Source organism: Miniopterus natalensis, chromosome 12 (assembly GCF_054644295.1).
Source record: "Miniopterus natalensis isolate mMinNat1 chromosome 12, mMinNat1.hap1, whole genome shotgun sequence".
Lineage (NCBI taxonomy): Eukaryota > Metazoa > Chordata > Mammalia > Chiroptera > Miniopteridae > Miniopterus > Miniopterus natalensis.
The window spans coordinates 46,778,399-46,801,786 of record NC_142092.1 but is presented as its reverse complement, the minus strand read 5'-3'; the positions used below and the strand labels follow the sequence as shown (position 1 = coordinate 46,801,786).

At 36.0% G+C, this 23,388-nt stretch overlaps 1 protein-coding gene across 9 annotated transcripts in view; it reads left to right on the top strand.

The window, feature by feature from the left end:
• The window catches only part of UBAP2 (ubiquitin associated protein 2), a 100,513-nt gene that overhangs the window by 35,916 nt on the left and 41,209 nt on the right, over positions 1 to 23,388 (top strand). For all 9 annotated transcript variants that reach the window (XM_016222830.2, XM_016222833.2, XM_016222831.2 and 6 more), the window contains 4 exons: positions 5,083 to 5,160; positions 7,586 to 7,696; positions 12,563 to 12,716; positions 14,254 to 14,331. In XM_016222830.2, coding sequence (XP_016078316.2) covers positions 5,083 to 5,160; positions 7,586 to 7,696; positions 12,563 to 12,716; positions 14,254 to 14,331 — 421 coding nt within the window. The remainder of the gene's footprint in view (positions 1 to 5,082; positions 5,161 to 7,585; positions 7,697 to 12,562; positions 12,717 to 14,253; positions 14,332 to 23,388) is intronic.

The window sequence follows — 23,388 nt, the reverse complement described above, 5'->3', positions numbered from 1 at the left end:
CATTTTTCTTAAGGTTTAGTTTTGTTCGTTTTTTTAATCCTCACCTGGAGATATGTTTATTGATTTTTAGAAAGAGAGGAAGGGGACAGAGAGAGACAGGCAGACATCAATGTGAGAGAGAAACATCGAATAGTTGCCTCCCGTACCTCAAGGAATGGGGACTGAGCCTGCAACCTAGGTATGTGCCCTGACTGGGAATCAAACCTGCAACCTTTTCAGTGTATGGAATGACACTCAACCAACTAAGCCACACCAGCCAGTGCTGTATTTTTCTTAAGAGATTTGAATTATCCACAGGTTCAGGTTGGGTTGTATTATGCCTGTGTTCAATATTTAACACTTCCTTTTTCCCATTCTTTAGCTTTTCATTTCTTTCTCTTTTTTTTTAACATATCTTTATTGATTTCAGAGAGAGATAAGGAGGGGGAGATAGAGAGAAACATCAGTGATGAGAGAGTCATTGATTGGCTGCCTAGCCTGCAGCCCGGGCATGTGCCCTGACCAGGAATCAAACCCCAATCTCCTGGATCCTAGGTTGATGCTCAACCGCTGAGCCATGCCCGGCTGGGCTCTTTTCATTCCTTAAAATTACTTTAAATATTTCCCTCTTTCACCTTATATTTCTCTGGAGGCATTTGTTAAACTGTTAAAAGTGTATTTTTGTGTTTCTTTTACTTTAGTCTTAATTTTCACTTCTGAGTTATAAAAACTTAGATATGTGTTTTTTTTTATGTCTTGTATCATTTTCATCATGCTCAGTATCTTTTAGTACATTTTAAAACAGAACATAAGCAGTTTTGCTTTGTTCTCTAGGCACTTTATTTTGACATGCTTTTATTGACTGTAGGGGTATTATCCTGCTCCCTATCTTTTTTCTTTTAGTAACTTTGTATGGACTTTGACTTTTATTTTTCTATTGCTCATTTTTATGTGAAATGAGATTTTTTGGAGTTTAAGACTGTGCAGAGTGGCTTTCCCAATATCAGAGTGTTTCCTCTTTTCTGTAATTAGGCTGTCTTGTTGTGAGATTTTGTCACTCAGTTCTCTTCCCATAGTGTAGATTTTTTCTTTTTCTTTCCTGTGTATGTGGCTCAATTATGATTCTATCCCTAGTATTCCTATCTCTTGATGAGAGCTCTAGCTGGTTAGTTTCAAGAGTCTTTGATGGTAACAACCCTAACCTTTTGAAACCTTTATGCAGTCCTGGCACTTATTTTACTATTGGAGTTGTCAAAACCGTACAGTGCTAGCTGCTGTTTTCAAATTGGCCCACTTTACTTTCCAGTGAATACCTCTTAACTACTTGGGGTTTTTCTGTTCTTAGATCAGTCAGACATCCCAGTGCTTGCCTCTACTTACTTTGCATGGGCAAATTGATACAAGGCAGATCTTGTATCTGTTGGTGGTTTTTTTTTTATTTGTTTGTATTTTGAGGTTTGTGAGGGATACTTTGTCACCTAGTTTTCTTGTATATTATTGTGCATGGGATTTTAGTTTTGCTGTAAAGTTGCAAGAGCAGTTTAGAGAACTCTCATATACCCTTTATCAGATTTTTGACATAATGCCACTTTTGCTGTATCATATTATTTTTTCTATATTTTCATGTCTATATATACACATATACACATGTATTATTCTGAACCATTTGTATTTATTAAATACATTTTGTAGTGTTTCCTAAGAACAAGAATGTTCCTTTGTACAGACACAGTTGCACTATCAAATTTTGTAAGTTAGCATTACTGTAATGTTCTCTACTGTTCATATTCCAGTTTTGTCAATGTGGAATTGTTACTTATTCCAATAATGTCAATTAGTTTGCCCTTCCAGTATAGAATCATTACATATCCCCTTTGTTTGACATCTCTTTAGTCTCCATTAATCTGGAACAGTTCTCAGTGTTTGTCGTCCATAGTTCTGGTGATTTAAAAGAAATATGGGACACTTATTGTATAAAATGTTATCCAATTTTAGTTTGTCTAATGTTTTCTCATAATTATATTCAGGTTATAGATCTCTGATTGGAATATTGCATAACTGACTGAATATTTCTCAGAGTACCACACATGGAATCACATGATATCTGTCAGTTGCTTATTGAGGATATTGATTTTGATCACTCAGTCCAGGTTTTGCGCATTTCCTCTAATTTATTGTTACTATGTTTTGTCTAGCAACTAAAAAATAATCTTTGTCAAGACACTTTGAGACCATGTACAAATAGCCTTTTCCTCATAAAATTTTCCCTTTAATACTAACATTCATTGATGATTCTTTTATGAACTAATATTTACTTTGTTGGTTGCTAAATGAAGATGTCTGGCTCTTCTTAGTCTTTTTATCATTCCCATATTAGTAAGTATATTTTAAAAAGTTTACCCTACTCCAATACTCCTCCATGGGCTGCCCTGGGTGAACCTTTCTGCTGCCTGTACCTGTCAGGACCTGGTCCGGACTGCCCCTACCTGAGCTGCTTTAAGTCCCAGACATTCTAGGACAAAGCACAGTGTCAAAGTGTGTAAAAATTATAAATTATTTGCTTAAAATAAATAAATAAAAGTTTACTCTAGTGATATAAGAAAGAAAAAGCCAAATAGAGAACATTTTAAAATTATTAAATTGGCATTTTTTAAAGTTGGAAACTTTTGAGGAAGCAGACTCTTTTAAACTATTGGTGGAGTATAAACCTTTGCAGACTTTATGCAGAGTATTTTTTTTTTTTTAAATATATCTTTATTGATTTCAGAGAGAGGAAGGGAAACGGGGAGAGAGAGAAACAATGATGAGAGAGAATCATTGATTGGCTGCCTCCTGCACGTCCCACACTGGGGATCGAACCCGCAACCTGGGCATGTGCCCTGACTGGGAATCGAACCTCGATCTCCTGGATCCTAGGTCGATGCTCAGCTGCTGAGCCACGCTGGCTGGGCTGTGTAGAGTATTTTTGACCAGATGGTATAAAATTCCTTTTAATGTTTCTAAGACATTTATTTCATATCTTCATATTTTTTCTAAGAAAACTGTATCCTTTTGGAGATACACAGAATGTCTCAAAAGTGTACACACACTTTGAATAATTATAAAGGCAGTGTGTATACATTTTGGGGGGATACCATACATATCCATATGTTATGGATATGTATACAAATTAGGTATAAATTGAATCTTTATAGTGTTTATAGTATATAGTATATCTCTCTTTGGAGATACACATTCACATATTGTGGCTATATATACAAATTAGGTATAAATTGGATATCTCTAGTGTTTAGGTAGTAATGAAAGATTTGTAAATAAAATACAGGACCTATCCGGTGGATTGTTAGGTAGCCAGTAAACATTATGCTGTAGATATTCACAATAAATTGTGTGTGTGTGTGTTTCTCTACAAACTATTATATTTAGTATTCTGTTTTTTATATCAGTAAAACATATATGTGCCAAATAGTTTTGGTACTAAATGGTTACATTTTTAAGGGTCACTAATTTTCTTATAGGGTATGTGAACATTTTGTAATTTAAGGAAATTTAATTGTTTGAAGCAATGAGTATTAGTGTGCTTGGAATGGAGCAAGGCTGAATGAATATGAGTAAGCGACAATTTTTATATTTGAGACTCAGAGTGGAAAATATTTTTATTAGGGAAAAGGGATAGAAATCATGTATGCTTTCAGCTTCAGGGATACCAATGATTTACTTTCATTTGTAAAAGGTTGCCGTTACCCAAAACCCAATGTATGATGGGGAAGTGCCATCTTTCCGGAGCTCATCTTCCCCTTTGATTTTTCCCTTTTCAGTTATTTCATGCCTTTGGTACTTTTGGCTGCAGTACTGGGACCTCTCAGTTGGTTATGGGTCAGGGAAATGATTGTCTAATGTGCAGGTAGGTATAGTGAGAGTATATGTAAGGCCCTATATACACTGAGTAGCATTAAGGTTAAATGGCCACCAGTGTAGACACTGAGTTTCTGTACAAACATTTTTTTTGTTGGAATGGTGTAGCACTGTAGCGTTTCAACTGAGGTCACAGCATTCAGGCATAGGTTGAAATGAAGGGATTAGCCATTGGATTGGAGGGAACAGGCCAAAGCTAGCTGGATCTTGTATAATCAACCACCCACATGAATGAGAGATTATTTGAAATACATATGTATTTAAAGCAGAGAAAGTTGTTCATTATTAGCTCTTGTGGGGATCATTCAGTAATTTGAATTGTTTAACTTTTAAAACATTTATTTTGGGAGTTAGTATAAATTTTAGCTAACAAGGGTAACTTTTGGGGGGGAAACTGTTTTGGAGTAATTTTAGATTTATGAGAAAGTTGTAGAGATAGAACAGAGAATTTCTGTATACCCCTCACTTAGTTGTCCTGTTGTCATAACCATGGTACTTAAGAAACCAAGTTGGTATATTTCTATTAACTCACTGCACAAAAGAGTAACTTTTTTCATACCTTTGTAATTTATTATTGTCAAAAACACCACAAAATGAAACCTCAACAATTAAGTAATTTGATTTTTTTGAAAAGGATTTTGAGTTAAAAAAGCACCCGGAAAAATCTTCTGCAGAGGTGACTAATTTCATGTTTGAAAGTTTGTTTTTTAAATTTTTTGTTAAAACCATTTTTTATTGCAATTAAAAAAAGAGTAACTTTAAAAATAAATTTTATTTAGATAATTATAGCCTTTTTTCTTCAGAACTGACCATGATACCTTTTTAGAGTGACAGCAGAGCTTTTTTATTTTGACAGCAAGGCTGGTTCTAAGCCTGTGTCCTGGTAATTGTTTTCACTGTTTCTGTTCTTCCACTTTCTCTTGTGCTGGTTACTCTCATCTCACCAGGAGAAAGAAAATTCAAATGAGTCAATGAAGATGAACAGGAACGTTAGATCATTTGGTCAAGTAACAGGACCTTTACATTATTTAATTTGATACTTATTTACCTTATGGGTAGAGGTTGTATATGTTTTCTGTTACCATAGTGTTGGAGTGCTGGAGAGCTTTTATTTGTTTTGCATCAGATTTTGGTATCTAGCTTGTATTTTTAGTACTCAAATCTTTAACAATTGTTTGTACTTTTCAGGCAACAGCTGAACAGATGCGTCTCGCTCAAGTGATTTTTGATAAAAATGATTCAGAATTTGAAGCTAAAGTTAAACAGGTATGTTTCTGGCAAAGGATATTACCGTTTTTATAATCTATTTGTTTTAAAAAGATAATTTTACTAGAGATTTTAATTTTAAAATATGCTTCTTGCTTACCCTCAACTAATTGTGTTTTGAACTTGTGATTAAATGCCTGTATTGATGGCTAGAATGAAGGAATTGAATATGTTCCTCCTCTTGTCAGTAGAATCTTTGAGTTGCTATTGTTAAATGTGAACGAGCTAGGCTTTTGTGAAAGCACACTGCCATTGTCTATACCTTTATATGGAAGGTATATTTAGTTTTTGGCAAGTTCTCAGAAAATTTTGTTTAAAGAACTTAATTGACCTTTCAAATGTGATGGAACACATTTTGGAACACATGTTGGAACACTTTATATACGGTGATGTCTGTATTTAGAACTTTAATGAGAGGAATTTTGATAATATAATCTGTTTTTTGTTTTTTGTTTTTTATATCTTTATTGATTTTAGAGAGAGGAAAGGAGAGGGAGAGAGATAGAAACATCAATGATGAGAGAGTCATTGATTGGCTGCCTCCTGCGTGCCCCCAACTGGGGATCGAGCCCACAATCTGGGCATGTGCCCTGACTGAGAATCAAACCCCAATCGCCTGGATCCTAGGTCAAAGCTCAACCGCTGAGCCATGCCTGGCCAGGCTGATAACATCATCTTAATTTTAAATTCTGTTTTTCTCTTTTCCTTCAAGATTTAGAAACCAAGCTATTATAACCCTTACCTCCAAACCTTGGTGGAGGTCTACCAATAATTGTTCCTTGGCCCGAGCCGGTTTGGCTCAGTAGTTGGCGCATTGGTGCGCAGACTGAAGGGTCCTGGATTTGAGTCCATCCAAGTAAGGGCATGTTCCTTGGTTGCAGGCTAGATCCCCAGCCCCAGTCAGGGCTCATGTGGGAGGCAACCAATCAGTGTGCCTCTCTCACATAGATGTTTCTCTCTCTCCCCCTTCCACTGTTTCTGAAAAGCAATGGAAAAAATATCCCTGGGTGAGGATTAAAAAAATAAATAGATTTGTTCCTTGGATTGAACATCCCACAGTGAACTATTTAGCCCTTTATTATGTAAACTCTTTGTTCTTTCTTACAGTTTCTGTCATCAGACTAATGATAATATTTTTGGAAGACCACAAAAAGAATTTATTAAAAATTATAGAACTCATTCTCTGAAATGAGATTTATTATGTACAGTTTGAGACATACGACATATTATATTACCTTTTATCTGAATAGCATAGCAGATACACAAGAAAGAGCACGGTTCAGGAATTGAGAGTTTTAAGTGCTAACTGTAGTTCTCTCTTTTACTGATCCAATCCCTGGAGGGATTTTGGTACTTACTGTGTATCTTAACAGTTGCATGTGACAGATATTGGGTTAGTCCAGATCATTGATAAAAATCTGACATTATTAGTAGATATCCAAAGACCAAAGTATACTGGAAAGCTCTAAGAATGTGTAGAACTTTCCCTATGTAATACAGGGAGGAAATGAGAGAGACAGAATGGTGTAGTGCAAAGAGCTGTATTTATGAGATCAGGAGACCTGGATTCCAGGTAGGCTTTGCTTTAAATTAGTTTTTTGACCACAGAGAAATTGCTTCAGATGTTGGGGTCAAACTATTTTGAATTGCAGCTAGTTTGTACTAAAATTGTTAAACATAGTTACAACACAACAGATACTTAAATCATACATTCGTTAACTGATAATTGAGAAACCAGTATTTTGCCTAATCTGATTGTTCCTCATATAGAGAACGTTAAGTGGCTTAATCTCCCTTGTTAAAAAGAATGCACCAAGGGAATGTCTTTGATTACTTCAAACATAGCACCCTGTGGAATCTGCTTGAGAATATAGTGTGTCTAGGAGTGAGTTTTGTGATAGCTGCAGAATTTCTTATGAGACCTTAGGGGTTATAACTTAATATATATGTTATAATCCAAGTAGTAATAGCCTATGTAGGGAACTTCATGCCAGTGCAAAACAGTTGGACTGGATGCTCTGTTTATGGTGGCCACATACACTTGGTCTTTGGGAAACATATAGTCCCACTTAATATTTGTGTAGTTTAGAATTTTTGGAATCCATGCCTTGGAACCAAGTTTGAGTAAACAGTAACTAATCCAAAGTATTTTGAGGATGTTGGTATATACATATGTGTGTGCTGCTAATTAGTAAATCTGATACTGGTCAGCTTGAAGGAGAGTTGACTTGTAATTTGACTTTACCAAAACTGGGGAATGGACATGAGTGGCCACAAACAAAACAGGTAAAAGCTCAGAGTATAGAAGAGGCCATCTTCATGTGGAAGGATTGAATAATTTCTGTCTTTATGGAGAATAATCTTAAAATTAATATCAAGTGCCATTTTTTGGGTCTCCCTAACCATTTTCTTATAATTTCAACAGCTTATGGAAGTGACAGGAAAAAATCAGGATGAATGCATAGTGGCCCTACATGACTGTAATGGAGATGTGAACAAAGCTATCAATATATTGCTGGAAGGGAATTCAGACACAGTAAGATTATTAGTATTATTAATTGATTTGCAGTGCTAAGATTTGTTTCGAATTTTAAACTTTACCTTATTTGGGAGTGGGGGTGGAGGTGATTCCATATTTGTTTTAAGTTCTAGAAAGAACACTAACCCAAAATGACTGTTTTTGTTATATATGGTTTCTTCATGAAGTCATAAAATCTGAAGACTTGAAAGAGAACTTGGTCATCTACTCCAGCCTTACATAGTTTCCAAATTTCTCTGGGCCTATGGACATTTTTGCCACCTGAAAAAACTTCTCTTGGCTCCACTGCTCATGTTTCTTCATCTCAGTTGTCACCTCTTACTACTCCTTGTATCTCTAGACTAACAGAAAACCAGGATTTGCTTATGTGTGGATATTCTACAGACACATTTTTAATGACCGTTGAACAGATATATAAAAAGAGAAAAGTTTTTTTTTTGTTTTTGTTATTTTTAGCTTAGTAAAGTTTGAGTAATGTGCAGGCACACTAGAGCTCATCTCTCTTCTTTTAGGAAGGATCTAACTAAAGCCACACCAGGCAATTGTCTACGCTAATCTTTTGATTCCTCTGTGGAGGTTCTACAGTATTTCATATGTATTTTTAAATTGAGGAAACCACTTCAGAACAGATGAAAACAAACAGTAATTTATTGAAAAAGGGGTACAAACATGAACACATCAAAAAGTGCCTTCCTTGCCCGGTTGGAGTGGCTCAGTTGGTCAGAGCATTGTCCTGTGCACTGAAGGGTTGCTCGTTTGATTCCTGGTCAGGGCACATACCTGGGTTGGGGGTTCAGTCCCTGATCCCTGGTCAGGGCATCTGTGGGAGGCAGCCAATTGATGTTTTTTTCTCTCTCCCCTGCTTCCTCTCTCACTCTAAAAAAAGCATGGCTTCAGGTGAGGATGGGGTGGGGGATAGTGCTTTCCTTGTCAATGTTCAGGTTCACTCAGGTTCTCAGTTTTAGGGATAGGCTGTATTAGGCTGTATAAAAATGAACTACCACGACAAGCTCAAATGTAAAATATCTTTTTATTTAATATAAAATGAGGAAAATGAATTTTGTAGTTTATTGTAGATACTTGGGAAAATATTTCACTATTTGAGTATAGCAATATCTGTGGGTAAAATTCCGTGCAGTTGGTATCACTGGTCCACATGATAAACCACCAAGTATGTCAGTTTGTTGGGAAAATATATCATGTTAAGTGATGAAATAAAATTTTGAATAGCTTTTGTTTGCTAACAGGCATGTATTTTCTGGGTTTTATAAAATACAGGGAATGTGTTTATGTCATTGTTAATGGATTCAGTGTATAATGGTTCTCTGTTATTTTCCAAATGAACTGAAGGTCTTAACTTCCCTTTTTATAAAAATAATCCCTGTGAACAAATGAAATATTTCCGAATTATTAGTTGGAGGACCTATTCTCTTTTTTTATGGTAGAGATTGGATGGGGTACTACTTTCTGTTGCCTTTCCTTTACCTCCAGCAGATTTAGTTCTTTTCTGTGATAGTTGGGTGAATTTTTAAGTCTTAAAAGTTCAGTTCTCTCTTTGTGGTTTATGGAGTTTTAACTTCTCATTTGGGACTGAACCCAAAGGAGGTATTCTGGACTGAATGTTACATAAAGAGTGTCTTTTTGGTTACCCCTTGAACCTAGAAATCACACAGACAACCAGATCTGGCTTGTTCTGTTCACAGATCAGAAAACAGCAAATTAGTGCTTGAATCTAGACACAAAAGTTGTATGCTTAATTGGAAGTAAGAGGACTTTAGGGGAAATGCAGAAGCAGAGGGAAAGTTGTTTAGAAGCCCTGGTTTGTTTCGGATTATTTTGTAGTGCATTTCTCATTGTTTGCCTTGTCTCTTACCTGGTTGCTGTCTGCAGTATGGCTAACCAGCAGCAGTAAGGAATACCTTCTGACTAGCGTAGAGTTAATTGGAGGAGGGGCTGCTAGAGAATACAAATACTCCAGCTAGGAGCAAGAACATTTAAAGTAAGCCATGAAAGCAAACAAATCTTATCCTATTAGCTAACTACTTTGTGCCAGTCTTCTGAAACGAAATTATTACTTTGCAAAAACTTCAAGTGGAACTGTTCATGATATTTTTAAATATGAGCTTGTCTTTCTCATGTAAGAGTAGCTGTCACAAAGGAAAACATTGGACATGATTATAATTACTGAACTTTTTGTTTCATCATAATGCCTTTTTTGTCTTAAATATATCTTTACTGATTTCAGAGAGAGGAAGGGGGAGGGAGAGAGAGAGTAGAAACATCAGTGATGAGAGAGCTGTCACGGATCGGCTGCCTTCTGCAGGCCCCGGACTGGCAACCCAGGCATGCGCCCTCACCGGGAATTGAACCACGATCTCTTGGATCCTAAGGTCGATGCTCAACCCCTGAGCCAGGCCTGGCCAGGCCATCATAATGCTTTTTATTTGAGTGACTAAATAGTTTTGAAGTATCAGTCCCTTGCATTAATATACTTTATTGGGGGAGGGGGGTTACTTTGTTTGTGTTGTGTAGTTCCTGTCAAATATGAAGGAGTAGGAGAATGATTTTGAATGATCTGGCTTGGAAAAGCTGCTTTTCTGATTACTAAATGTGATGTCGGGGAGAACCATTTCTGTTACAGAGTTTCTTCAGACCTAATGTACAAGTAGCCAAGTACAGATGACAGAGGTTGACTCTAGTTCTGTTGAAAATCTTTGTAATTGTTTCATTTTGAAAGCCTATGTGAGTACTTGTAGATTGTTGTGCAAAATATTCAGTATTCTCGTTAGCATTTACTGTGGTGATAAACCAGTTGCCCCTTAAACATTCCTTTTCTACTTTCCCCCATAAATAAGTTCTTGCTAGAGTTTGTAGAATTCATGAAACAGGATTTGCTTCAGGATATCCTTTGCTGAATGAAATGGAGTAAGATATTTCTCTTTTTCAAATGTTTTACATAGAAAGTCTGTTCCTTCATAATGATTGAGTACTTTTAGGTCTGGCACTCTTAAGACATTTTAAATTGGATATATGTGTATCTTGTGCTGACTCTGTGTATAAATTTTCCAGGACCTCTTGTTAACTTAAGAGGACAGGATTCTGTCTTACATAATTGTCTGGTTTGTTTATTAGAGAACATAATAAATTGAGTTTATATACTGGAATTTTTTTCTGGAATAAATAAACTTTATTGTTTTTTCTAATTAAAAAAATTATTCAGAAAGGTAAACAGGTTAAATCCAATTAAATATCCTCACTTAGGTAACTATTTTTAATTTTCTTAGTATATACACAGATTTTTATTTGAATTAAAAATGTAAACTATTTTTTGTGCTATTTTCTGAAAGCTTGCTTCACTTATATCATGGATCTCTTTCTGTGTATGTCTGCATAACTTAAAAATGGCTACACACTGCTCCCTTTATGGATGTTCTAGGGTAGATATACTCTTAGCTAGATATTTGGGGAATTTCTTCCCCTTTTATTCTGCTGATTATTGTCTGTACACAATTATCAGATTATTTCCTCTGGATAAAGGCCTAGACATAGAATTGCTGGGTCAAAAGTTGAGAAGTAATTAAAATTTGGATACTGTTTCAAGGCAGACTTCCAGGAAAGTTAGAATAGATGCATGTTTAACTAGAACTAGAATACCTGATTATTCTGCTGTAACTATTGGGTGTTGATTTTTAAAATCTTTATTAAACCTTAGAGGTGGAAAATAACCTGTTTTAATTTATATTTCCTAACATATTCTTTAAAAAATGTTTAAAATCTGGCCTCTGCTGTTCTAGAAATAATTCAGCTATATCTCTTTAATTTTAGTTTGTTTTCCAGTTATTATGTTTATTTGGATATATAGATACAGTGTTAGTAATTTTTTTCAGGAGTTTTCTTTTTTCCCCTTTTTTTTTAGCTTAAAATCGTTATTGCTCTTATTTTGGGGATTGAATCATTTCAAATCTTTCATGAAATAAAGTAGATTATAAAAAAGAAAATAGAAACAAATGGACCAGTTTTGTGATTTCCCAGTAACACACCCTGATTGATATCCTACTACTTATATTCACAAGAACATAGTGTCTCATTCTTTTCTCAGCAATTTTTAAATACAGGGTGGGGCAAAAGTATGTTTACACTTGTTTGTATGAAAAATAATACAGTGATTAATAAATAATACAAGAATAAGCTCTGTTTTGCATACTCATAATTGTAAACCTACTTTTGCCCCACCCTCTATGGTGTGGTATGGTATGATTTGGTATCACGATTAGAGGAGAGGTGCAGGTTATATAAATAATTGACTTATCATAAGAACAGGTCTTTGAGGTTTAAATTTCTGGTTTTAAATTAACATTAAAAAAAAAAACTAACCCAAAATTTTATTTGTCTATTAAAATTTTTTTGATAGTTACTTTGGGTAACTGAATAGGGAAAGTTGTATTCATGAGATTTTAGGTCATTATTTTATGTAACTTTGTAATCTTTGAGCTAATCTATGTATTTAATAGATTTAAGCTCTGCTATTGAGGTAGGTGAGGGTGGCAGAGAGTGGGAACTTGGGGAAATGACATTTACTTTTTTCTCAAATCGGCATAGGAACAGCCTTTCTTGTGGGACAACGTATAGTATGTTGTCAAGTCAGCTAGTTGCTGTAATCTTTTGTGCTCTTTATAGCAAAGGAGCTTAGCAAGAGGTTTGTTGTCTTTAGCACTGGAATGGAGAACTATATGGAAAAGAATTAAAATGATAGGTAAGCAAAGCTACAAGGCATGGGCAGTTAGGTTTGGAAGATACATGCACACTTGATAATTGTACACACTTTGAATGACACCTCTTAATGACAACTCTTATCTTTGGTAGACTTCCTGGGAGACTGTAGGGGGAAAGAAGAAGAATTTTGGAAAAGAAAGTTCAGAAAACAAAGAGAATAGAGAGAAGAGAAATGAGAGAGAAGTGAGTCGTGGACGTGGAAACAACAACCGGAAAGGAAGAGGTGGCAATCGTGGAAGAGAGTGTAAGTATAGACCTTTCTCCTCAACTTTTTATGATGGAAATTTTCGTGAACACTGAAAGAGTGGTCCAGCGAACGCCCATAAATCCACTCCCTCAATGCACCATTTGTTGTTACAGTTAAGATTTGGGTTTTAATGAACTACTTAGTTAACTTAGTAACTGATGCAATTTCATATCAGCATTGACCTAGTCTGTACGTAGGTAGTTATGTTGTGTGTATTAAGATTGCCTTCTGTTGTGAATCAAATGAATTCTCTGATTTAAAAGGAGGATTTTCATTCACTGATAGATGAAGCTCTTTATTCTTTCTCACTTAACGGATATTCATGGTATAGGCAAAGTTAACATAAGCAGAAAGTTGTTGAATAGGGAAGATTTTCTCAGTACTTTCCAAATTCAACCCAGGTTTTGGCATCATTTACCAAAAGCAACAACCTGCTGTATAGATATACCAAAGTAGCTAAATTATGAATGAATAAAATGTAAATATTAAACATATTACCTTAGAAACTTTTTTTATCCTCGCCTGAGGATATGCTTATCAGTTTTAGAGAGAAAGGTAAGAGAGACAGACAGACGGACAGCGAAACATCGATCAGTTGCCTCCTAGGTATATACCCTGACTGGGAATTCGACCCTGCAACCTTTTGGCGTACAGGACGACACTCTAACCAACTGAGTCATCCAGCCAGGGCTCACCTTAGAGACTTCTGCTAGTTTATTCCATGGATATTTACTGAGTACCTACTATGTAGCAGGTACTCTTAAAGGCATACAGCAATGAGTGATACAGAAATCTTTGCCCTCCTAAAACTTACCTTTTAATGGAGGTAGACTGAGATGTAACAATAAAAAAGAAAAGTAATATTTTATATTAATATATTTTAATAGTGTTATGTAGTAATTATACTGTGGGGAAAATCAAGGGCAGAGAGATGGGGATTATAGGAAAGGGTGTTGCCAATTAAATGGAGTGGTACTTCGCTGCGAAGTCATAGGAGTTAATCTCTGAAAGAGATGAGGGGAACAAGCTGTGCCAATATCACTAATAAAATTTCTATATTACAGAGAATCATTAATGCCAATATAGGTATGAGGAGAAGAAAAAATTGTTGGCATCTTCTCGACAGCATCCTGTAAAAACCTGTCTCTAACATTAATTTATTCAATAACTCAATATTTCCTTGGTGGTGTTTTGTTCTTCCAGTCCTTAAACCTAACCAGTCAGCACATTTGTGGTGTATTACATAATTGAATAATAAAGGTAGCTTTCTGAAAAAAACTTACTTTAGAGGAGGGCAAGTCCAAATAGAAGAAGGAAATAGTGGCATGTCTTTTAATTTCTTTTCAGAATTTTCACCTATGAATTAATAAGGAAGATGTACTGTCACTCAGCTTTTGAGCCACTTTTGTTTTATTTCTCTTTTTTTGAACCCTTTAGTTATATTTTAGCCTTTAAAAAAAGGTCTTTTTGTTCTTGCTTTTTTAAATAGCTGTCTGATATAATTATGTATAAGTGGTGCTCTTTTCTTTCTTAGTTAGAGGTGAAGAGAATGGAATTGATTGCAATCAAGGGGACAAGCCTTCAGACCGTGGCAAGCGAGCCCGTGGTAGAGGTAAGACAGAATGAGGGGGAAGGAGATGCTTGTGATCAGAAGGAGGATGCAGGCTGTTTGCTGTGCTGGGTTCTAAGACTTGACAGTGTACTCTGAAAGAATGGTTCATCTTCTGAAATCTTTTGATTCATTTACTGATGTTTATGATTGAAGAGTTTGGATTATATAATGTTGAGGAAACCTATTGGTTGTTTTCAAATGAACTGTGAAGACCCTTTAAATGAATAATTAAAAATTTGAAGTTCTTACCAAAATGTTATTAATTTTCCTGTGTTGGATTTTAGGAAATGTGTTTTACCCACTGGCTTTTTTTTTTTTTAATCCTCACTGGAGGATGTTTTCACTGATTTTTAGAGAGAGAGAGAGAGAAACAACATTCAGTTGCCTCCTGTACACGCCCAAACTGGGGATCGAACCTGCAGCCTAGGTATATGTCCTGCCTAGGTTCGAACCTGCAACCTTTTTGGTGTACAGACGACTCTCCAACCAACTGTGCCACCTCGCCAAGGCTACCCACTGGTTTTAAAATTAAAGTTATTTGCCCATTGATTACCTCCTCCCATTTTGTTAGTGATCATTAACATTTATTAATTTGGGATGTTACTAAGCCACTTTAAGAATGTAGTTTCCGCCCTGGCTGGTTTGGCTCAGTGGTTAGAGCATCGGTCCTCGGACTGAAGGGTCCTCGGACTGAAGGATCCGGGTTCGAATCTGTCCAAGGGCATGCGCCTGGTTACAATCCATGGCCCTGGTCTAGGTGCTATGCAGGAGGCAACTAACTAATCAATGTGTCTCTCTCACATTGATGTTTCTGTCTCCTCCTCCTCATTCCCCTCTCTCTCTGCCTTTCCCTCCTACTCTCTTTAAAAAGCAATGGATATCCTCTGGTGAGGATTTAAAAACAAACAAAAAAAGACTGTAGCTTTGTCTTGGCTGGGTGGTTCAGTTGGTTGGAGCAACTAAAATTATTCTTTCAGCCATTATTCTGAAAAGCAGGAAAGAGATAAGTAGAGAGGAATTGATTGTTTTATAGACAACAGTGTGTAGGTGGTTTTTTTTGGAGTCTGCATCAGTGTATTATTTATTTTAGTGTATCTTTATTGATTTCAGAGAAAGGAAGGGAGAGGGAGAGAGAGAGTTGAAACATCAATGATGAGAGAGTCATCATTGATCAGCTGCCTGCTGCACGCCCCCAATTGGGGATCGAGCTCGCAACCTGGGCATATGCCCTGACTGGGAATCAAACCTTGATGTCCTGGATCGTAGGCTGATGCTTAACCGCTGAGCCATGCCCAGCCGAGCTGCATCACTGTATTTAAAAAATAATCTTAAAGCTTCTTGCTTTTAGGTATTTTAGACTTTATATGACATATGCCTTTATTTCCTATCATATCTTCTTCCATCTTTTATTTATTTGTATTTCCAGGTGTATATTTTTTCTAAAGTAAACTTTATTTTTATGGTCTCGGTATATTTAGGAACTCCAAAATAGTATAAAATTTAGAGAGACTAATTTTTATTGGCCCTTTTATTTAACTTGGTGCTGAATGTGCTTTATTCAGAAAAAAATACTACAGTACTTTCCATATGGGCCATCTGATTTTCTTTGCTATACCAGAATGTGTTTATGTATTAGAAATGACACTCTCATCTTAAAGGTTAGATTACATGATAGTTATTTTTAAGTTATCTAAATAAGTGAGAAGTTATAGTCAAATCACTCCCCTACTCTTTTATTCCTGTAAATTTCTTAATCTTATTTATTGATGCCTGGTTTGGCAGCATGTGTGCATTGTTTTTGTCTTGCCTTGGTGAGATTGAGTCAAGTAAGGTAGTGAATACTGCTTGAGGTTGCAGGAGAGTGGTTTCTTTCTGGATGGAAGAAAAATAATGTGGAAAAGGCAACAATAGTTATTCCCTAACCTTTTTCACTCCTTTTATGCCACTGTTTTTTTTTGCTTTGTTTTGTTTTGTTTTTTTAAGTTTCTTTATCTTTATTGTTGAGAATATTACAGATATCCCCCTTTTATCTCCATCGATCCCCTCCACCCTGCATCCATCCCACCCCCAGGCTTTCCCCATACCAATGTCTGTGTCCATGGATTATGTTTATAAGCATATAAATTCTTTGGTTAATCTCTCCCCACCCACTTCCTCCTCCCCACCTTCCCTCTGAGATCCCTCAGGCTGTTCCATGCTTCTATGTCTCTGGATCCACTTTGTTGATCAGTTTATTTTGTTTATTATATTCCACATATAAGTGAGAGCATATGGTACTTGTCTTTCTCTGACCGGCTTATTCCACTTAGCATAATACTTCCTAGTTCCCTCCATGCTGCTCCTTTTTTACAGCTGCATAGTATTCCATGGTGTAAATGTCCCACAGCTTTTTTATCCACTCATCTACTGATGGGCACTTGGGCTGTTTCCAGACCTTAGCTATTGTAAATTGTGCTGCTATGAACATAGGGGTGCCTAAGTTCTTTGTGATTGGTGTTTCAGGTTCCATAGGATATATTCCTAGAAGTGGGATCACTGGGTCAAATGGCAGGTCAATTTTTAATCTTTTGAGGAAACTCCACATTGCTTTCCATAATGGCTATACCAGTCTGCATTCCCACCAGCAGTGTACTAGAGTGCCCTTTTCTCCACAACCTCTCCAGCACTTGTAGTTTGTTGATTTGTTGATGGTAGCCATTCTGATAGATGTGAAGTGATACCTCATTGTGGTTTTAATTTGCCTCTCTCTGATGACTAGCGACATTGAACATTTTTTAATATGTCTCTTAGCCATTTGTATGTCCTCTTTGAAGACATGTCTATTTAGGTCCTTTGCCCATTTCTTAATTGGATTGTTTGTCTTCCTTTTGTTAAGTTGTATGAGTTCATTATGTATTTTGGATATTAACCCCTTATCCAATGTATCATTGGCACATATGTTCTCACATACAGTGGACTCCCTTTTCGCTTTGTTGATGGTTCCTTTTGCTGTGCAGAAGCTTTTTATTTTGATGCAGTCCCATTTGTTTATTTTCTCCTTAGTTTCTCTTGCCCTAGAAGATGTATCAGCAAACATATTGCTATGAGAGATGTCTGAGATTTTGCTGCCTCTGTTTTCCTCTAGGATTTTTATGGTTACATGTCTTACATTTAAGTCTTTTATCCATTTTGAATTTATTTTTGTGTATGGTGTAAGTTGGTGGTCTAATTTCATTTTTTTGCGTGTACCTGTCCAATTTTGCCAACACCATGTATTGAAAAGACTGTCTTTACTCCATTGTATGTTCTTGCCTCCTTTGTCAAATATTAATTTACCATAATGACATGGATCAATTTCTGGGCTGTCTGTTCTTGTGCCAGTACCAGGCTGTTTTGATTACAGTGGCTTTGTAGTGTAACTTGATATCTGGTGTTGTGATCCCTCCAACTTTGTTCCTCTTTCTCAAGATTGCTGTGGCTATTTGGGGTGTTTTTTGGTTCCATATAAATTTTTGAAGTGTTTGTTCTAAATCTGTGAAATATGCTGTTGGTATTTTAATAGGGGTTGCATTGAATTTATAGATTGCTTTGGGTAGTAAGGACATTTTAATGATGTTAATTCTTCCAATCCATGAACGTGGTATATTTTCCCATTTGTTTATATCTTCCTCTATTTTGTTTTTCAGTGTCCTATAGTTTTCTGAGTAAAGATCTTTTACATCTTCAGTTAAGTTTATTCCTAGGTATCTTATGTTTTTTAGTTACAGTGGTAAATGGGATTGTTTTTTTAGTTTCTCTTTCTGAGAGTTCATTATTAGTGTTTAAAAATATGCTACTGTTTTATATTAAGCAACCCAAATTAATTTATCTCCTTATAAAACTAATATATGAATGTGGTCTGTATGATATAATTGAAAAGTGATTATTGAGCACCAACTATGTGGTAATAACATTCTATTTTTAATTTCTGAATCCTCTGCAGTGGCATCTTGGTTCCCGGTATTAAAAGTATTTGACAAAATGCAGTGTTCAAAAATCAGTTACTGAACAGCTAGGTTATTTCCTGTAATTGAATAGTGATTATTATTGTGCCTCTAAATAAAAGAGTTTAATCCATGAAAAAATTCTACAAGTACTAATATTTAGGTACCTATTATATTGTTGAAGATATTGCTGTGAATATGACATGGACCTTCACATCCTGGGTGGGGAAGGAGAAGAGACAAGTAAAAGCACTTTTCGATTTACTTAAGATAATGATTGGTGATGTGATTAACTGCCAGTAGTTGTACAACTGTCAGTAGGGTCTCCTTTAGTTTAAGTGGCCTGGGCAGGTCTCAGAGGAGGTGGGATTTAAGATGAGGAAGGAAGCCATGTGAAAATCTGGGTGGGAACATTCTGTGTAGAAAGAAACAGCTAGTACAAACATGGAAAATAACTTGGATTTTTTTCACAGAGTAAAAATTACTTATTAGAATATGGAATATACAGAGAAGTGGCTCAGGGTGTGGTTTTAACATTCTATTTTGAAATAAAAAATACAATTTTGCATAATGTTCATCTAGGTTCCCCAAATTTCAGTGTTTTACATTTGCTTTATTATTTCCTCTCTGTATGTACATATTATTGTTTTTTCCTGAAACCTTTGAGTATAAATTCCAGGCATAATGCCATTTTATATATCCCTTAATATTTTTGTGTGTGTCTCCTAAGAAAAAAAGATAGTCTCTTACAGAGCTACCTTAAAATGGTAAAGTCAGAAAATTATTACTGATGCAATCTATAGACCTTATTCAGAAATTTTCAGTTCTCTTGCTAATGTTTTTATAGCAAAAAGAAAACATTCTGGTCCAGAATCTAACCCAGGATCACACATTGTATTTAGTTCCACGTCTCTTTAGTATTCTTCAGTCTATAACAGTTCATCAATCTGAAAAAGTCTTTGTCTTTCATGGCCTTGATGCTTTTGAAGCATATGGGCGCTTGTAAAATGTTCTTCAAGACCAATCGAGTTTCCGCTTCGTAAGATTCATCTTACCTATTTTTGGCAGGGTACCACAAAGTGACGATAACTGTAACATGATAAAGGTTTATCCCATTACTAGTGATGTTAACTTTTATTTAAGGAAGGTCGTTTCTGCCAAGTTTCTCCTTTGTAAAGTTACTACCTACCCCCAGCTTTAGAAGTATTTTTTGGTAAGCAGCACTTGAGACTTTGTAACTATTCTTTTTTTAAAATCTGGCTTTCATTCACTAGTATTAGAATTTATGAATTACTTCCTGAAACAATTATTTTGACACATTTATAATCAGATTTCTTTGCTAAACAAAAGCTAGTATTTGGGATATAAGGGTATATTCTAAGCTTTCTTCCTCACTGAATTCCAGGGGTAATTCGCTATTGTCGTTTGTCTAATTTAAGCTGCTTTAGGATTGGGGAAAGTGTATTCCTATCTCTGAGGATATAATACCCTGACGCAAGGACAGAGAGGCACAATTTGCTTAACTCCCAAGTCTCTAAACTACACAAGCTCCAGGGATGCACTGCTTCGTGGTGTGGTGAACAGGTCTCTGGGCATGGGAACAACTCATGGCAGCTATCTTAATCATTGAACCAGCCCTGGATATTTCAGAATGTTTTTTAAGGGTTTTTTTGTTTTTCGATTTTTCCTCTAATTTTTTTGAAATTAATTTGAGGGAGAAAGGGAGAAACATCAATTTTGTTCCATTTATTTGTGCATTCATTGGTTGATGCTTGTATGTACCCTGAACAGGGATAGTTCCTGTAACCTTGGCATATAGGGACAACACTCTGACCAACAGAGCTACCAGGCCAGGGCTTGAGAGCTTTTGTCAATACAAAGAATTTTAGAAACAGTCATGAGCCGGAGTGTGCAGTGTTAAATTCAAGTTCATGTACTTTCTGGTACATTTGGCTATTATCAGTCTTCTGGGGATGAGGAAAGGGAGTTGTTTTCTACTTTCTTAGATGAAGATAGCTTTCCCTACTTGCTTCTTTTTACGTTACAGTTACTGTTGCTATTTGGCAGGAGGAGGCATGTCTGCAGCTAGGACCTGCCTCCACTAGAGGTGGTTGACTGTTCTCTGAGTTTTGGCTTTTTTCAAGGGAAATGAGAGCAACTTTTCTTTTCTAGCTCTCAGTGTAAAAGGCGTTAAACAGTTAAAATCTTGAACAGTCATCTGACATAGCCGTATTGCAGATTCCCTGGAGGAACTGCTAGGAGAAAAGGTATAGCATTTATTTGGCTTATTTTTTAAGATGATCATTTTAAATCTTGTTTTTCTCTGTTAAAAGATCCCGAGTCTTTATTCTGACATGTAAGGTGAAAATAGCTATTAGTACCAGATAACAGTGTAGGAAAATGGTATATTACACACCTAGTAATCTTACTGGTAGTATCACTAGCCAGAAATAGGAAAGAACAATTTTGTTATCTTGATAAAATTTGGGTTTGGTTTTTTTGTTTTTAATATATCTTTATTGATTTCAGAGAGAGGAAAGGAGAGGGAAAGAGAGAGGTAGAAACATCAATGATGAGAGAGTCATTGATCAGCCGCTCCCCCCCCACACGCCCCCGACCGGGGACCAAGCCCGCAACCGGGGCATGTGCCCTGGCCAGGAATTGAACCCCAATCGTCTGGATCCTAGGTCGATGCTCAACCGCTGAGCCACACCTGGCCGGGCTGGGTTTGGTTTTAAAAAAAAACAAAACTACTTAAGACATATTTGGCTTGTTTGTGGTTAATATTTGGGTGCAAGTATTAACCATATCCATGTAGTTGATACTGACTTTTTCCAGGGGATTTGCAGGATTTTTTAATTTTTCACCTTAGGATATGTATTTCTTTTATAAAATCCTTTCTTCTCTTTTATGCACATCTTGCTTTTTGGCTCAGGTATTTTAGATATCATTTAATGATTTCTTAGTAGAATCCCTGTTTAAAATTTTTGCTGGTATTTATTTAATATTTAACCACTGTTCGTGCCATTTGCCACATGCATGCCATTGAAATGAATTCTGTTTTGTTATGGGTGCACATGAACCCACTTATCAAGAGCAGTTGTGCTTTTTCTTTTGCTTTCTTCCTTGATAATAGTGTTCATTATAGTAAAATAAAATAATCTTGAGATATAATTTACATACAATTCACCCATTTAAATTATACAATTCAGTGATTTTTAGTATACTAATAGAATTATGCAACCATACTATAATCAATTTAAGAATATTTTTATCACCTCAAAAAGAAACCCTGTACCCTTTATCAATCCCAGTTTCTGTACCCTCCTCATATCCCACCCCAGTAGTAAACAACCAGAAATCGACTTTCTGTCTTTATAGAATTGCCTATTCTGGATGTAACATGTAAATTGTGGTTTTGTGTGTGAGTGACTGGCTTCTTTCACTTAGCTTAATGTTTTAAAGGTTCATCAGTGCCCTAGCCGGTTTACTCAGTGGTTAGAGCATTGGCCCTTGGACTGAAGGGTCCCAGGTTCAGTTCTGGCCAAGGGCACGTACCTTGGTTGCAGGCTTCGCCCCTGTCATCGCACGAGTGGGAGGCTGCCACTAGATGTGTCTCTCTCGCATCAGTGTTTCTCTCTCTCCCCCTCCCTCCCCCTTTCCACCCTCCTCCTTCCACTCTCTCTGAAAAAGCAATGGAAAAAATATCCTTGGGTGAGGATTAAAATAAATAAATGAAGATTTTTAATAGTTTATTTTGAACTGTTGGATAAATTAACTATAACATGATTAATGTACATTTTAGTTATATTAGCATAGCTAATATAGCTCCTGCAACTACCGTTCTCTGAATTTCACCATTCTTATGTACCTCATATACGTAAAATAAAAATATTTGTCCTTTTCTAACTGACCTATTTCACTTAGCTCAGTGTCCTCAAGGTTCATCCATGTTGTAGCATCTGTCAGAACTTCCATCTTTTTAAGTCTGAATAATATTTCATTGTACATATGTACCACATTCGCTTATCCATTTATCTATCGATGGACCCTTGGGTTCTCGTAACTTTTGTTGTTCAAATATCTCCTGAAGACCCTATTTTGAAATTCTCATGAGTACAAAGCCAAATGTGGATTTGCAGGATCATGTGGTAATTCTATTTTTAATTTTTCGAGGAACTGCCATACTGTTTTCCATAGTGACTGCGCCATTTTACATTCCTATGAAACAATCACAAGGGTTTCACTTTCTCTGTGTCCTTGCTAACTTTCGTTATGTTCTATTTCTCTCTGTGTTATCAGGTTTCCCTAATGATTAGTGATGTTGAGAATCTTTACGTGTGCCTTTTGAACATTTGTATATCTTCTTTGGAGAAATAGTCAAGCCCTTTGCCCATTTTTTAATTGGGTGGTTCATTTTGTTGAGTTGTAGAAGTTCTTCATATATTATCAATATTACTCCTTTTCAAATATATGATGTACAGATATTCTACTGGTTGTTTTTGTACTCTGTTGATAATGTCTTTCATATATATATATATATATATATATATATATATATATATAGTTGATTGTGTATTTTATGCACAAATCTAATGTCTATATTTTTCTTCCTTGCCTGTGCCTTTGGTGTCATTAACTCAGTGTTCTGAAGCTTTTGCTCTATATTTTCTTCTTCTTCTTCTTCTTTTTTTTTTTTTAACATACCTTTATTGATTTCAGAGAGAGGAAAGGAGGAGGAGAGAGAAAGATAGAAACATCAATGATGAGAGCGTCATTGATCAGCTGCCTAGCCCGCAACCCGGGCATGTGCCCTGACCAGGAATCGAACCCCGATCTCCTAGATCCTAGGTCAATGCTCAACCACTGAGCCACGCCCAGCAGGGTTATATTTTCTTCGAGTTGTAGAGTTTTAGCTCTTTAGGTCTTTAATCCACAGTTTAGAATTTTGATCAAGAAAGACTGAAGAGTTGTGGAATAATTTTCTTCTTGCTGGCTGTATTGCTTCCTGGCACTTTGGTTATTGGTTAAAGTCCTGGTATTAAAAATGGTGTTTAATAGTACAGTACCTCCAGCTTACTTAGCAGTTTCCACT